This window comes from Ambystoma mexicanum, chromosome 1q, assembly GCF_040938575.1.
Source record: "Ambystoma mexicanum isolate Mex_15411 chromosome 1q, UKY_AmexF1_1, whole genome shotgun sequence".
NCBI classification, from domain to species: Eukaryota; Metazoa; Chordata; class Amphibia; order Caudata; family Ambystomatidae; genus Ambystoma; species Ambystoma mexicanum.
Genome location: NC_090922.1, coordinates 1298326542 through 1298339217, shown reverse-complemented (window position 1 = coordinate 1298339217; position 12676 = coordinate 1298326542). Strand labels below are relative to the sequence as shown.

At 43.2% G+C, this 12676-nt stretch overlaps 1 protein-coding gene across 3 annotated transcripts in view; it reads left to right on the top strand.

The window, feature by feature from the left end:
• Positions 1–12353, top strand: part of ACOT11 (acyl-CoA thioesterase 11) — a 1040268-nt gene extending 1027915 nt beyond the window's left edge. For all 3 annotated transcript variants that reach the window (XM_069642127.1, XM_069642125.1, XM_069642126.1), the window contains one exon: positions 10928–12353. In XM_069642127.1, coding sequence (XP_069498228.1) covers positions 10928–11083 — 156 coding nt within the window. In that variant the 3' untranslated portion in view covers positions 11084–12353. The remainder of the gene's footprint in view (positions 1–10927) is intronic.
• Positions 12354–12676: the final 323 nt, after the last annotated feature.

The window sequence follows — 12676 nt, the reverse complement described above, 5'->3', positions numbered from 1 at the left end:
GACGATGAATGTCAAGGGGATGAACTCGCCCACAAAGAGGTCTCTAGTAGCTAGGGAGTTTCATAGAGCCGGCCTTGATGTGATGTTCCTTTAGGAGACTAAATATGAAATGTTATTTATAACGCGCTTAATACCCAGAGGTTTCTAAGCGTGGACCTGGTGATCGAACCTGTGTTGCTCCATGTCGTCTTGCTTCCAAGGCGAGCACGTTGCCCCTGAGCTATCCTCTCGAGAATACGCTAGAGGGGAAGAACGGAGGGTCCCGGGAAGGGCAGTGGGTAGGAATACTGGGGGTCAGGCCCCCTAAGAAAGGCAGGGGTTGGAATCCTTATTGGTAAAGGGTTAAGACTGGAGGTCACAAAGGTCTGGGTCGATGAAGAGGGTAGGACCCTCCTGGTTTTTGGGACTATAAACAAGGAGGGGTTCACATTTGCTACAATCTATTGCCCAAATCAGGGGCAACAGAGGTTTTTGTTGAAAACTCTCCCAAAGATAATGCTCGAAGCTTCGGGCCATATAATACTGGGGGGTGATTTCAATATGTGGGCAGATTTCAGGACTGACAGACAGACCTGGGAGGGAGGGACAGAAGAAGTGCTTAGACCTGTGCACGTTGCGGTCTTGGGAATGTTGGAGGTCTAGGGGCTACGGGACACTGGACATATGGCTGTACTTGCACCCTGAGGAAAGAGGGTATACCTTTTACTCTGCCCCACATGGCACTTTCACTAGAATTGGTTACACGTACATCTCGAGGTGTCTATGGGAGGATGCACTGAGCGCAGAGATTTCCCAGATCACGTGGTCTGACCACGATCTGGTTTTAGTGGACCTGAACTGGCAAGGGATGGTACCCAGGCAATCTAAATGGAGATGCAACGAATCCCTGTGGAAAGACCTGGTGTTCCATGAGGAGTTGACCAATAATACAGAGGTGGTCTCTAGAAGAATGGTATCGAAAGCAGGGAAAGCGGCATGGAGGGGGATCCTGATTAGGGAAGGGGCTCGGAAGAAACAAGAGCGGAAATTTGCCCAATTATACAGGAGGGTAAGGGACACTGCTGACGGGAGGGAACAAAGGGTCATGGAGGTGAGGGGGGAAGCAGGAAGAACTAAGACTCTTTGAAGAAGGTCAAATAATCAGGAAATTGCAGTTCCTGAAACAAAATTTCTATGAAAAAGAAGATCAGGCGGATACATTCCTGGCCGCGAGACTGATGGGACAGCGAGCCGAACGGTGGGGGACGGCCATAGATGTGGTGGATAAACCACAGGATAAAGGGAGGGATGGGATCCGAAAGGCATATGCACCCTTTTCACATACCCTAGAAATAACAAATTGCTTGGAAGGAATTTGGATGCCCAGGCTCTCCCTGGAGGATGCTGAGCCATTGGAAGCCCCGATAAAGGCTGAAGAAACAAGGAAGGCAGTGGCAAGAGTTCCTACGGGAAAGGCCCCAGGGGAAGACTGCTTTGCAGCTGGTTTTTATGTCTTTTCTTACCCCCTTATTCCATTTATGGTAGTTATATAATGATATCCTGGAGACAGGGGAAGCCCCGGAAAATCTTCTCCCGAGCAATGATCACGGTCATACCAAAGGAGGGCAGGGACCACTGAAAATGCGCTTTTACCGTCCAATCTGCCTTGTGAATATCGACGCCAAAATGTATACACAGGTTCTGGCAGCAAGACTAGAGACACACATGCCCCAATTGATCCACTCTGACCAAGTGGGCTTTATAAAGGGACGCCAGGGCGTGGACACATTTAGGAAAACTTTACATCTGATCCATGAGGTGCAATGTATATGGAGGGAGACCCCGTTCTCCTCTCGGTGTATGCGGAAAAAGCCTTTAATAGGGTAGAGTGGGACTGTCTCAAGGAGGTGCTGGGCAAAGGTTCAGACGGGACATCATGGCAGTCTCCGAGTCCCCCTAGGATTGCGTGGCAGTTAATAGTGGCTTTTCCCACTGGTTCACTCGGGTATGAGACAGGGGTGCCCTCTCTCTCCCCGATCCTATTTGCGCTCTCTCTAGAACCACTCGCGCAGAGAATCAGAGAGGACCCTGGTGTAGAGGAATTCACAGTGAGGGAATTGAATATAAGGTAGCGTTATACTTAGGTGATATGCTTTTGCATATGACGAATCCCCTAACCTCCATATCCAGGGTAATTGGGTTGACTGAACAATACCGGAGACCTCTCCGGATTTAAGGTTAACAAGTCGAATTGGTCCTGTTCCCGCTGGACAGCGGCAGAGAGATAATCGGTTTACTCCACTGGGACTATTGGTTAACCGAGGCACATTGAGATACTTGGGGATTAACCTCACGAGGGACATGGGAGACCTATTTCAAGCCAACTTCCCCACACTCCTATTCGGGTTTTGGACCGATCTTGAAAGATGGAGTCAATTGACCATTTTGTGGCTTGGATGCCTCAACGCCCTCAAGATGGTGTGCTTACCGAGGGCCCTGTATGTGTTTCAAATGCTTCCTATTCGTGTCCCTGAAGCGTGTTTCCGGGAAATAAAGTTTGCTATGATGACATTCCTGTGGCAGGGGAAAAAACCAAGAATATCCTTTGAGGGTCTCACTTTACCGAAAGACAGGGGTGGGGGAGGGGCTTCTGAATATGAAACTGTATTACGAAGCCTCACAGCTACGGGTACCAATGGGTAGATTTGGACAATCTCCACCTGTCCCCCATCTCAGTCGGGGAATGGCTGTGGGTGCCTAGGGGCAGGCTCTCCCGCAGAATCTATGACCACCCTATTCTGGGCACAATATGGGACTATGGAGACAGGGCACGAAAATACAGGAGTTGACAACCTGGCACTCCCCTTTGAGCAACTTGTGGGCGCCAGAAATACGTGATGCAATCCCAAACCCAGAGAGATTCTAAGCTTGGTTCAAGGCAGGTCTCGAGCGGGTGGGTCAATTGTGGAGGGACGGTACTTTTGTCACTTAAACGGAATTGGAGGTGGAGCTAGGTGTGGGTACCCTATCAGCCTTCTCATACCTTCAGTTGAATCGGGTGCTCACAAGAGGAAAATGGAGAGACAGGCTACAGAGGGACCTCACTCCTTTCTAAAAGATCTTAGCTAAAAGAACGGGAATGAAGGGCCTGATCTCGTCATGTATAGAGAACTGGTGATTGCAGGGAAGAGTTCCACAGAAAAGCTGAGACGGAGATGGGAAAATGACGTTGAGAGGGAACTAGACCCTGCGTTGTGGCTGAGACTGTATAGAGATGTTTCAGATTGTGATCCCAGACTGTTGGCGCCTGTGTGGGGAAAGGGCCAACTACTGGCACATGTGGTGGGGATGCCCATGAGTGAAGATGTTTTGGGATGAAGTGTTGGGTTGGATCAAGGAAATTAATGGTTTTCACCGAACCAAAACGCCATTCTTAATCCGGTTTGGTATGGAGGAGATTGAGGGAGAACTGGGCAAGGTTGGGGGGTTGGCAGAGCCCCTGCTGCTTGCAGCGCAACCCTGCCCGTTGATGAAATGGAAAAGTGCCCGGACTGCAGATAAGAGGGCCTGGGTCAACATGGCGCTGAATATATGTACCATGGAAAGGATCACTGCAGCACTTCATGGGAGGACAGCATCCCAAGAGACTATGTGGAGGGAATTCATGACCAAATATTTGAATAATTGAAGCAATGTGATGTTCAGTAAAGGACGGAGCCATTTGGGCGTGTGCCGTGCTAACAGGGGGTAACGGGGAGGAGCTCCCTATAATCTGGACTATGGCCCAATAACTTGGAAAAGACGCACGAGGTGGCCACGGACATGTATGGAACTCATCACTTTATTTCTATCCTGCTCTAGACAACCAAAGGTTTTTGGTTAAGGTTTCCTTGAGTTAGAGAAGACATCATCAACAGAGGGGAGGAGAGAGAATGGGGTGGGGGAAAAGTGGGTTAGCTTGTCGTTGTGTATGTAAATGTTTGTTGTTTCTATTCTGTGAAACCCTGAAATAAAATAAAAACATTTTTTTTTTAAAGTATTCATTAGATCCTAATATGGCCAATTAGCAACCTATGGCTGGCTTGAGTATGGATATCACACACACAAAGGTTCAGAGATCCCTCTGCACCTACCAAAATGAATGATCTCTGTATATCACCCGACCAAACGTTTCAAATAAAGATCTGTTCTGATTCACAAAAACTTTATGTATTAAATAGCTCACATCATTACAATTACATGACTCAGTCTTTTATTACTACAGGCAGTTCACAAACACGCCCAGTTGCTTTTATGCATGTTGGATACAGATCTGTCCTCAGGGCTAAACACCATCCTTAATTTTACCAATTAAAAAATGCACAGTACATCATAATAACAAGTATGGATAAACAAACATGGAGGAAAAAACATAAAAAGAAATCCAATTTCCCAAAAATATACAATAAACATCTTATACACTTGTTTAAACATGTTCATGAAACATAATCCCTCCATTGATACATATTTATGTTACCTTTCTTGAATCAACTAGTATTCATGTGACTATAACAAAGAAACAACATAAGCGACTGTGAATTCACTGCAAAAAAAATATGCGCACAAGGTATGTTTATATCAAGGACTGAAATGGTACCGGAGTGTTCAAGGAAACCTATTACAGGATGATTGCCATGTTGCACTTCAAGGTGACCTTGTCAATGTCCGAAAGGAAGGAAGTAAGGAAAAGAAAAGAGATCTCCTTAACCCTTACCCTATTCCCTATACCCCAATTCCTCCAATATGTGCATCCATAATTGAGTATGGATATCCAAGCTGCTTGAGAAGGTGGTTACTGTACAAGTATTTGTGGAATCCTTTGGTTTGCTGTATTCACCTCAGTCTGGATTCCGCCATGGGACTGAGTCAGCACTGACAGTCTGGGATGACATTTTGACTCCTGCCGATCATGGCCTCATCTCAGTTTCAATCTATTTGGTCTGCCTGACAACACTTTGGAGTGGTTTAAGTCTTTCCTTTATGATAGATCTCAGAAGGTGGATAGATCTCAGAAAGTGAGGCTTGGTCGGTTCTGCTCAATCACCCAACATGTGGGGTTCCTCCAGGTCCCCCCCTAACCGCCTTATTTAATATCTATATTAAACCTGTTATGGCTTGACGACATTCTGGCCTACTTGAGAGTTACTACTCTTTCTGACTGTCTGAACAAATTGACCACCTGTATGTCGGCGGTCCTGAATAATGAAATGTATTAAAATGAAATCCCATGAAAATGGAATATCATGCTGCTTGGCCCAAAACATGAATTTTAAGACCCTGCTAAGATCCTAAAACCACCTTCTTTATTTGATTTACCTTTGTCTTATGTTGAGAAATTTAAGAACCTTGGCAGGCAGAACAGGGACAAAATGTTCATATTAGCTCGCCTGGCAAGGGAGGCATGTCCAGAGTGCGCCTCTTTAAACTGTTTTTACCATTTATGCCTGCAAAAGAGTATGCATGGGTAGTCGAGACCCTTATCAACTCGAAATTAGATTACACAAATGGATTGTTGGCTGACCTACCAGTTAATTAAGTTAATCAATTACAGATAGCTCAGAATGCGGCTGTTAGATTCATTTTCAAATTACCTACATTGGGTAAAGTTGCTGATGGCCATTGCATCTTAACAATGGCTGCCAGTCCAGAAGTGAATCCAATTAAATATCTTTTGTACAGTTTTTAAATAGCTTATCACACTCTTATTTGGCTTATAAAATGCTCTCATATTCTACTACTGCAGCTTTACAATATTCTCATCAGAACCTCCTTTATCTCCCCCTCTAAATTCAGATCTGGGGGGATGGGAGATTCTCCATTGTCGGGCCAACCTTATGGAATGTATTTATACCCCTCGGCTGTGTGCTATTCAGACAGTTTTTTCAAAAGGTGATAACACAGATTTTTGTTGTTGTTGAATAGCTCATAACCTAGCCATAGTTCCATATTATTGATTTTCCATCTCTCCTAGATGCGGTAGCTCCCACCTGGTGAATGTTACAAATAATGGAAATCCAATCCTGCTGTTTTTCCTGCTTTACATACTTATCTTTCTCTTGTTCTTAGAATGACGGCCACATTGCCGGTATTTTGTACTTACTGTTACTAGTCTTCTCAGAATGATATATTATAATAATCCCAGGTACCCTTTTATATCTTCCTGCCTCTCTTTTTGCACATACCTAAAGCTTTATGGAATGCACAGTCTGTTTAATAAAGTTAATTCTGTCCTCCCCCTCTTTCTGTGCTTTAATTTGCAATTTCTTTGCTTGACCAAAACATGGCTCACTCGGCTATTGCAACAATTTTTTCTTCCGATACTTTCCGCCTTGTCCCGTGCTCAAAATGTGGGGAAGGGAGACCCCCGGCTATGACATCATGACTTATCTGTGATCACTTCTTTCTTTATTGTGCATCTTATCCCACACTATTTTTATATTTGGTTTTAAGGATAGGCAATCATTTTTTTGTTTTTTTGGGCATTGGCCCTTTTATTTGACAAGACGCCACTAGGACTGCCTTCTTATTATTTGATGGACGTAGCTTGCTCCCATCTTATATTTAGGTTTAGTCCTTGAACTGTGATCACTTGTGTCTATCTTTACTGTTGCCAACATGAGTTCCTTACAGAGAGAACGTGGAGGAGGCTTAACCTTTCACAACAGGAAAAAGGGATCAACGGCTACGCTGAGGCGGTTCACAATAACTCCAGGTAGAGAAGGGCTCGACACAGAGGACTACCGAAGGAAGAAGTTCAAAGAAATTGTGGAACTGCGACCCCTGGCGAAACTGGTAAAGAGTTCTCCGGGAGCAGGTAGAGGTAACATGCACAAGTCCGGTAGGATGCCAGTATGTTGCAAGACTATGAACCATGAAGAAATAGAGAAAACCATAAATCATGTTGTGATACGGTTCCCAGGCCAGTTGCACAAAAGTATTGTACGTGCGAATCGAGAGGGACTCCAGGAACAGTTTAATCGTAGCAGTGGGGACGGTTCAAGAATTGTGTAAAACCTAGAAATTGTGAAAACCTATCCAAGGGAGCTACAAACCTTAGTAAGAACTGTGAAATACATGGGAAATAGCTAGTAGAAGGGAGTCCGTCTCCTAGCCCTACAAGAACTCAATGTGATTGTTTGATTTTCTCTTGGATTTCGGAGATGGAACTTTTGCTTTGAACAACCTGAGAGGCATTTGCACACTTTACATCCATAAGAAGTGAGTCATTCTTCTGGATTACGAACAGTTTTTTTTCTTCATTGGTGTTTGTTTGGTTAATTAAACCTTTAACACATTGTAAAACCATATACATATCATCCAAAGTTACAGTCAAAGTGTCAACCAGTTTTGAATATCAGACAATTGCAAATCTCATAGGTACAACTATTCATTAAAACAAAGGATAATAATGCTTTGCATGTCACAGTTCTCCCTAGAATGCATAAAAGAAATAAAATGCATGATAAAAGCAATAAAAGAATTGCGCAATCTCCACATACAAAATCAAACTACAATGTGCTTTATATGTTTACATTTGGCTCGAGACAAATACATTGTGAGATCATACTTATTTCTATAATTATTTATTCTTTTTTCTATTTCGAGCCACGTATGGTATAGTGCAGAATTAACAATATTGCACGCTCCCGCAAAAAAAAGCTCCATGTTTGGTCAGAATAATTATCAATTGTATATTCTAGATTCAAGTAACCTTTAACATAGATATCTTTTGAATTAATGCAATTACTTAAAAGGTGTCTCGTTGTCTTGATCTCTAGGGCACACAATCTTCACAGATGCTTTTCATAGGCGATTTCTTTGCATACACCAGTTCTAGACAATGTAGGCAGAAGATCCGGCCTAAGGAATAGCATGAATCCTCTTACCCTGTGGTTAAAATGATTTGTGAGATATTTACAAGGGGAGTCTATCAGAAACCTTTGTTGAACATAACAATACTTTGTTTGCTTTCGTAATATAGTAGCATTGGTATTTCTGTCACACTTATTCATTTTTTTCCTCCATATCCGAAATAATTGTTTTCCTCGACCACAAAACCAATAACATCAATTAACATGGTTACATCATTTATCCATTCAGTCAAAGCATTCCCCTTGGGGCAATTCACAACAATCGCTTTAAATCTACTAATTATTGAATCTGAGGTAAAACAGTTGTACAGCATACGTATATACATATATAAAATATACCCATGAGATGTTTGTCCGGAGCAGCAGAGAAAAACTGGCCTAGATGTTAGAGTGCTATACAATTGGGGATGTCCTAGGTTTTTGAATACATTTTAGTTTTACAGTATAAAGGTTTCGCCATGTAATAAGGATGGAGGCTAAACCTAGATTAGAGTCACAATGCAATAGGTTTCAAACATAGTAGGCTAGGACGGAGGCTACACCTAGATTTGAAAGTCCTTATAGTCGCCCATATAGCAAACAAGATGGGAGGCTACAACTAGATTTGAAAATCCTGTATAGTGGGAGAGAGGCATAGGTTTCACAATGCAATAGGTTTCAAACACAGTAGGCTAGGGCAGAGGCTACACCTAGATTTGAGTCCTGTACAGTGGGAGAGAGGCAATACCCAACAGTGTGACGCTGCCCAGTGTTCACAGCACGGTGCCAGTGTAGCTCAGTCGATAATTTAGCAGTCCTCACCTTTGTAGAGATGGTTATTAATAGGAGCCTGGCAAACTATGTTCTGAGGTAAGGTAATGTAGAGTGGCAGGGCGTTCCAGAGTAGAGCAACTGCTCTACTCCCCACTCATGCCTCACTTACTTGGGTAGTTGCTACTGGTTGACGGCCAGTTGGAGCTGCTCTTTGCCTCGGGGCCCTTAGTCACAGGGGCTGCTGGGCAGAGGGCTGCCCAGGACAGGTCCAAGATAAGGAGGGGTGGGGCCAATAAGTGCCAGGGGAGTGCGCGGGAGGCTGGAACACAGATGGGGAAGCTGTAACGCAGCTATGGAGCCCGCAAGGGAAACCAGTCCTATGATGGTACAGGGAGGAGGGCCAGGGGAACCACAACCACACGCTCACCTGGTGCCAAGCTGGAAAACGGCCCAAGGAGCAGGTGTGCTGAGGGTTTTGCCCTCACCAGCATACATGGAGGAATTGGCCAAGAAGGGCCAGTGGGAGGGCACAGAAGGCGGGATCACTGGAGGGGAAGCTGCAACGCGGCTATGGAGCACGCAAGGGTCCTGCTATGGAAACTTGCACTATTATGATACAAAGGGGGACCACAACCACATGCTCACCTGGTGCCAAGCTGGAAAATGGCCTAGGGAGCAGGTGTGCTGAGGGTTAGGCCCTCACCAGCACACACTGAGAAATTGGCCAATAAGGGCCAGGGGGCGGACACAGGAACACTGGAGGGGAAGCTGCAAAGTGGATATGGAGCCTGCGAGGGTCCCACTAGGGAAGCCAGTGCTATGATGGGGGTGGGCAGGGTGACCACAACCACACACTCACCTGGTGCCAAGCTGGAAAACGGCCCAGGGAACAGGTTTTCTAAGGGTTAGGCCCTCACCACCACACACACAGAGGAATTGGCCAATAAGGGCCAGTGGGAGGTCGTGGGAGGCAAGAACACTGGAAGGGAAGCTGCAGCTCGGCTATGGAGCACGTGAGGGAAACCAGTGCTATGATGGTACAAAGGGGGCCCAGGGGGACCACAACCACACACTCACCTGGTGCCAAGCTGGAAAATGGCACAGGGAGCAGATGTTCTAAGGGTTAGGCCCTCATCACCACACACACAGAGGAATTGGCAAATAAGGGCCAGTGGAAGGGTGCAGGAGGCGGGAACACTGGAGGGGAAGCTGAAATGCGGCTGTGGAGCCTGTGAGGGTCCTGCTATGGAAACCTGTGCTATGATGGCACAAAGAGGGGCCAGGGGGACCACAACCTTACGCTCAACTGGTGCAAGCTGGAAAATGGCCCAGGGAGCAGGTGTGCTGAGGTTTAGTCTCCGACCAGCACACACTGAGGAATTGGCCAATAAGTGCCAGGGGGAGGAGACGCATTACAGAACACCTTTTCGAGCATTCGTAGGCCTTGTGCCTCAACACAAAGTTTTTATATTCGGTCTTAAGGTTGATAATTTTCCCCTGGAGCAAATGTTTTTCTATGTTTTCTCTTTTTCGAATCTTCTGATTTCTTTATATAGTTCGAATTTTTCTTTTGCTATTATTATATTGTATGTTTTCTCTGCAAAATAACTTTTTGTTAGCATTTTTTGATTATTTTGTACTTATAGTTTGGCAGCCTTCGATATTCTTTGAAATGCATTCGACCAGGTTATAGCATTGAAAGACTTGCTTTTGATTATAGTGTTAAGGCAGGATATATATCTTTATATGGTATTGCCCTTTCAGCAATGGGACAGAGAAATATCTTAGGTTTGTAAGACTTACCAACTAGCACCATTTATTATTTTCTTTTGTTAGATGGGGCCAACACACTCCTTAGAGGAAGGGATAGAGTATTCCTTCCATTTGATTGCAATAAATCAGGTTGTAACAATGACCTCCTCCTCCCCCTCTGACATATCACAATTGTTTCTTGAAGCTACTACAAGCAAGACAACTACTTTTAATGGTACTTCCAACACTTCAACAATTTTATGACACACAATCTATTGTTTTAATAACATTAAGGCATCCATTAATATCTTGTTTTATGTGTATTCAGTGTTGTAAATAAAGGCAGTTTGGGATATTTGCTGCAATTAACCGTAATACAAAGTGCTGGAGAGATCGATAATACATGACCTCTAGCTTCAGCAAATGCTTTTTTATGCGTGTGGGGGGTGTTTTCTCATCAACGGTATATACAGACAAATTTAAATGTGTAATTTAATAACAAATTAATATATGTCCTGTTTCAATCTTTTTAGATATCGTATTACAACCAGTTTACCCCAGGATTCGTTCCCGTCATCACTACAAATATTGCAGGACTATCCTCTGATTTTCACACTACTTTTCACAGCTGTGAAATGTTTCTTGAAAAGAACAAAGATGACATTTCTGTTGGGATCAAGAATCTTTAAACTTTTTCTACTTAAAATATTTGGAGTTGCTTGGTGTTTGTGATGCTTGCTTGAGACAAAATATGAGGACGATGCGGCCAGATGTAACATGAATTGTTCCTCCTTGGCACAATGTCCTAGACCCAAGTACAGTATCTATAGGTTTTGTAAAATGATGTATTAGTTCAGGGAAAATGCTGTTGAATTGAAATAGTTATGTAAAATGGTGACAGGGTGGCTGAATCTTTTTGCACAGTATAGCTAAGGTACCAGTATGACTCCAGCATGAACAATTAGCTGCTAACTAGAACATTGTGCTAAATCGTTTTCTTCCCCAGGCACTTATGAAATGAGTACTAATCTCCACTCTTCCCCACCCCCCTTTGCATGTCAATATTCATAAGTGAAGACGAAGGAACTGATTGAAACGTTAAACTGTTCTCTGTCCCTGGAGAGTACAGTCGTTGCAGGTCACTTGGGCATTGAGTCTTTTATGTTGACACATGAGGTATGTGGTACTGTCAAACTGTCAATTTCCCAACTTTTTTATCATATGTATATTTTCTAAATGCTACTTTGGGGTACAGTGCAGATGGTAAGTAGCATGTATAGTTTTAAACTATAGAACTGGCACTTTATTCCATGCACTATTGTCCAATTTAGATAATTTATATTCTTTCATCAAAAGAAATACATTGATCCAAGCCTGTGCACTTGCATTCATGTGACTGTCAAATTAAGCCTTGTGGCACACTTCATAGTTGTGGACTGTTTTAAAAGACCATGTGAAAAGTTGTATTATCTAATGCAGCAATAGGAAATAGAACATAATGTGGGGTGAAAGGTTTTTTGAATGTCGCATTACAGAGGAAGCACTTCTGCCACTTTTGCCCCAGTGCAAATGCCTAGCAAAATTGCACTGCGCCAGTAAAATGTTTCCAAGTGACTAATAGGTGTTTACAGTTGAGGAATGAGGAGTACTTTTATGGAATTATAGTTTTTTTTTTTATATAAAAGAATGGTAATAGATTAATTTTAGAATATGAAATGAATTGTATATTGACATAAAATGAATTCCTTTCCTGAGATAATCTGTTGTCCTCTTGGACTTTGTTTCAAGTTCTGTCACTCTAATAAAGAGTAAACTGAGGGTGATTGCATAATATCAGGACATGTTAGTTAATGACACAGGTTTTAAATCGTATTTTCTATTTCATATTTAAGGATTTTGGTAGAGTAAAATGGGTGACTGAAAACATATGTACAAAATAAAATTACATTTTGTATGATATATGTCGTGTGGCGTCTACTTCTCTTTACAAACAGGATAGGATGTACCTGCCATTTCATTAGAAAATCGGAATTGCTTGCAGTTCCTCTATTTCGACGTATATGAGTAATGTTTACAAAAAGCAAAATCTACTGAGTGTTTGGGGATGTTTTCAAAATAAGTATCTAGTTGGCTGGTCACCCATCAGCAAATCGATATACTATTGCAAATGCTTAAATACGAAATAATGCCAAGCCAAATTGATTGTTAATACTCTTGCCACCCTAAAGAAACAGGAGTGGAATTGGAGATGGAAGGCCTTTTAGAGGGCAGTCCCAAACTTC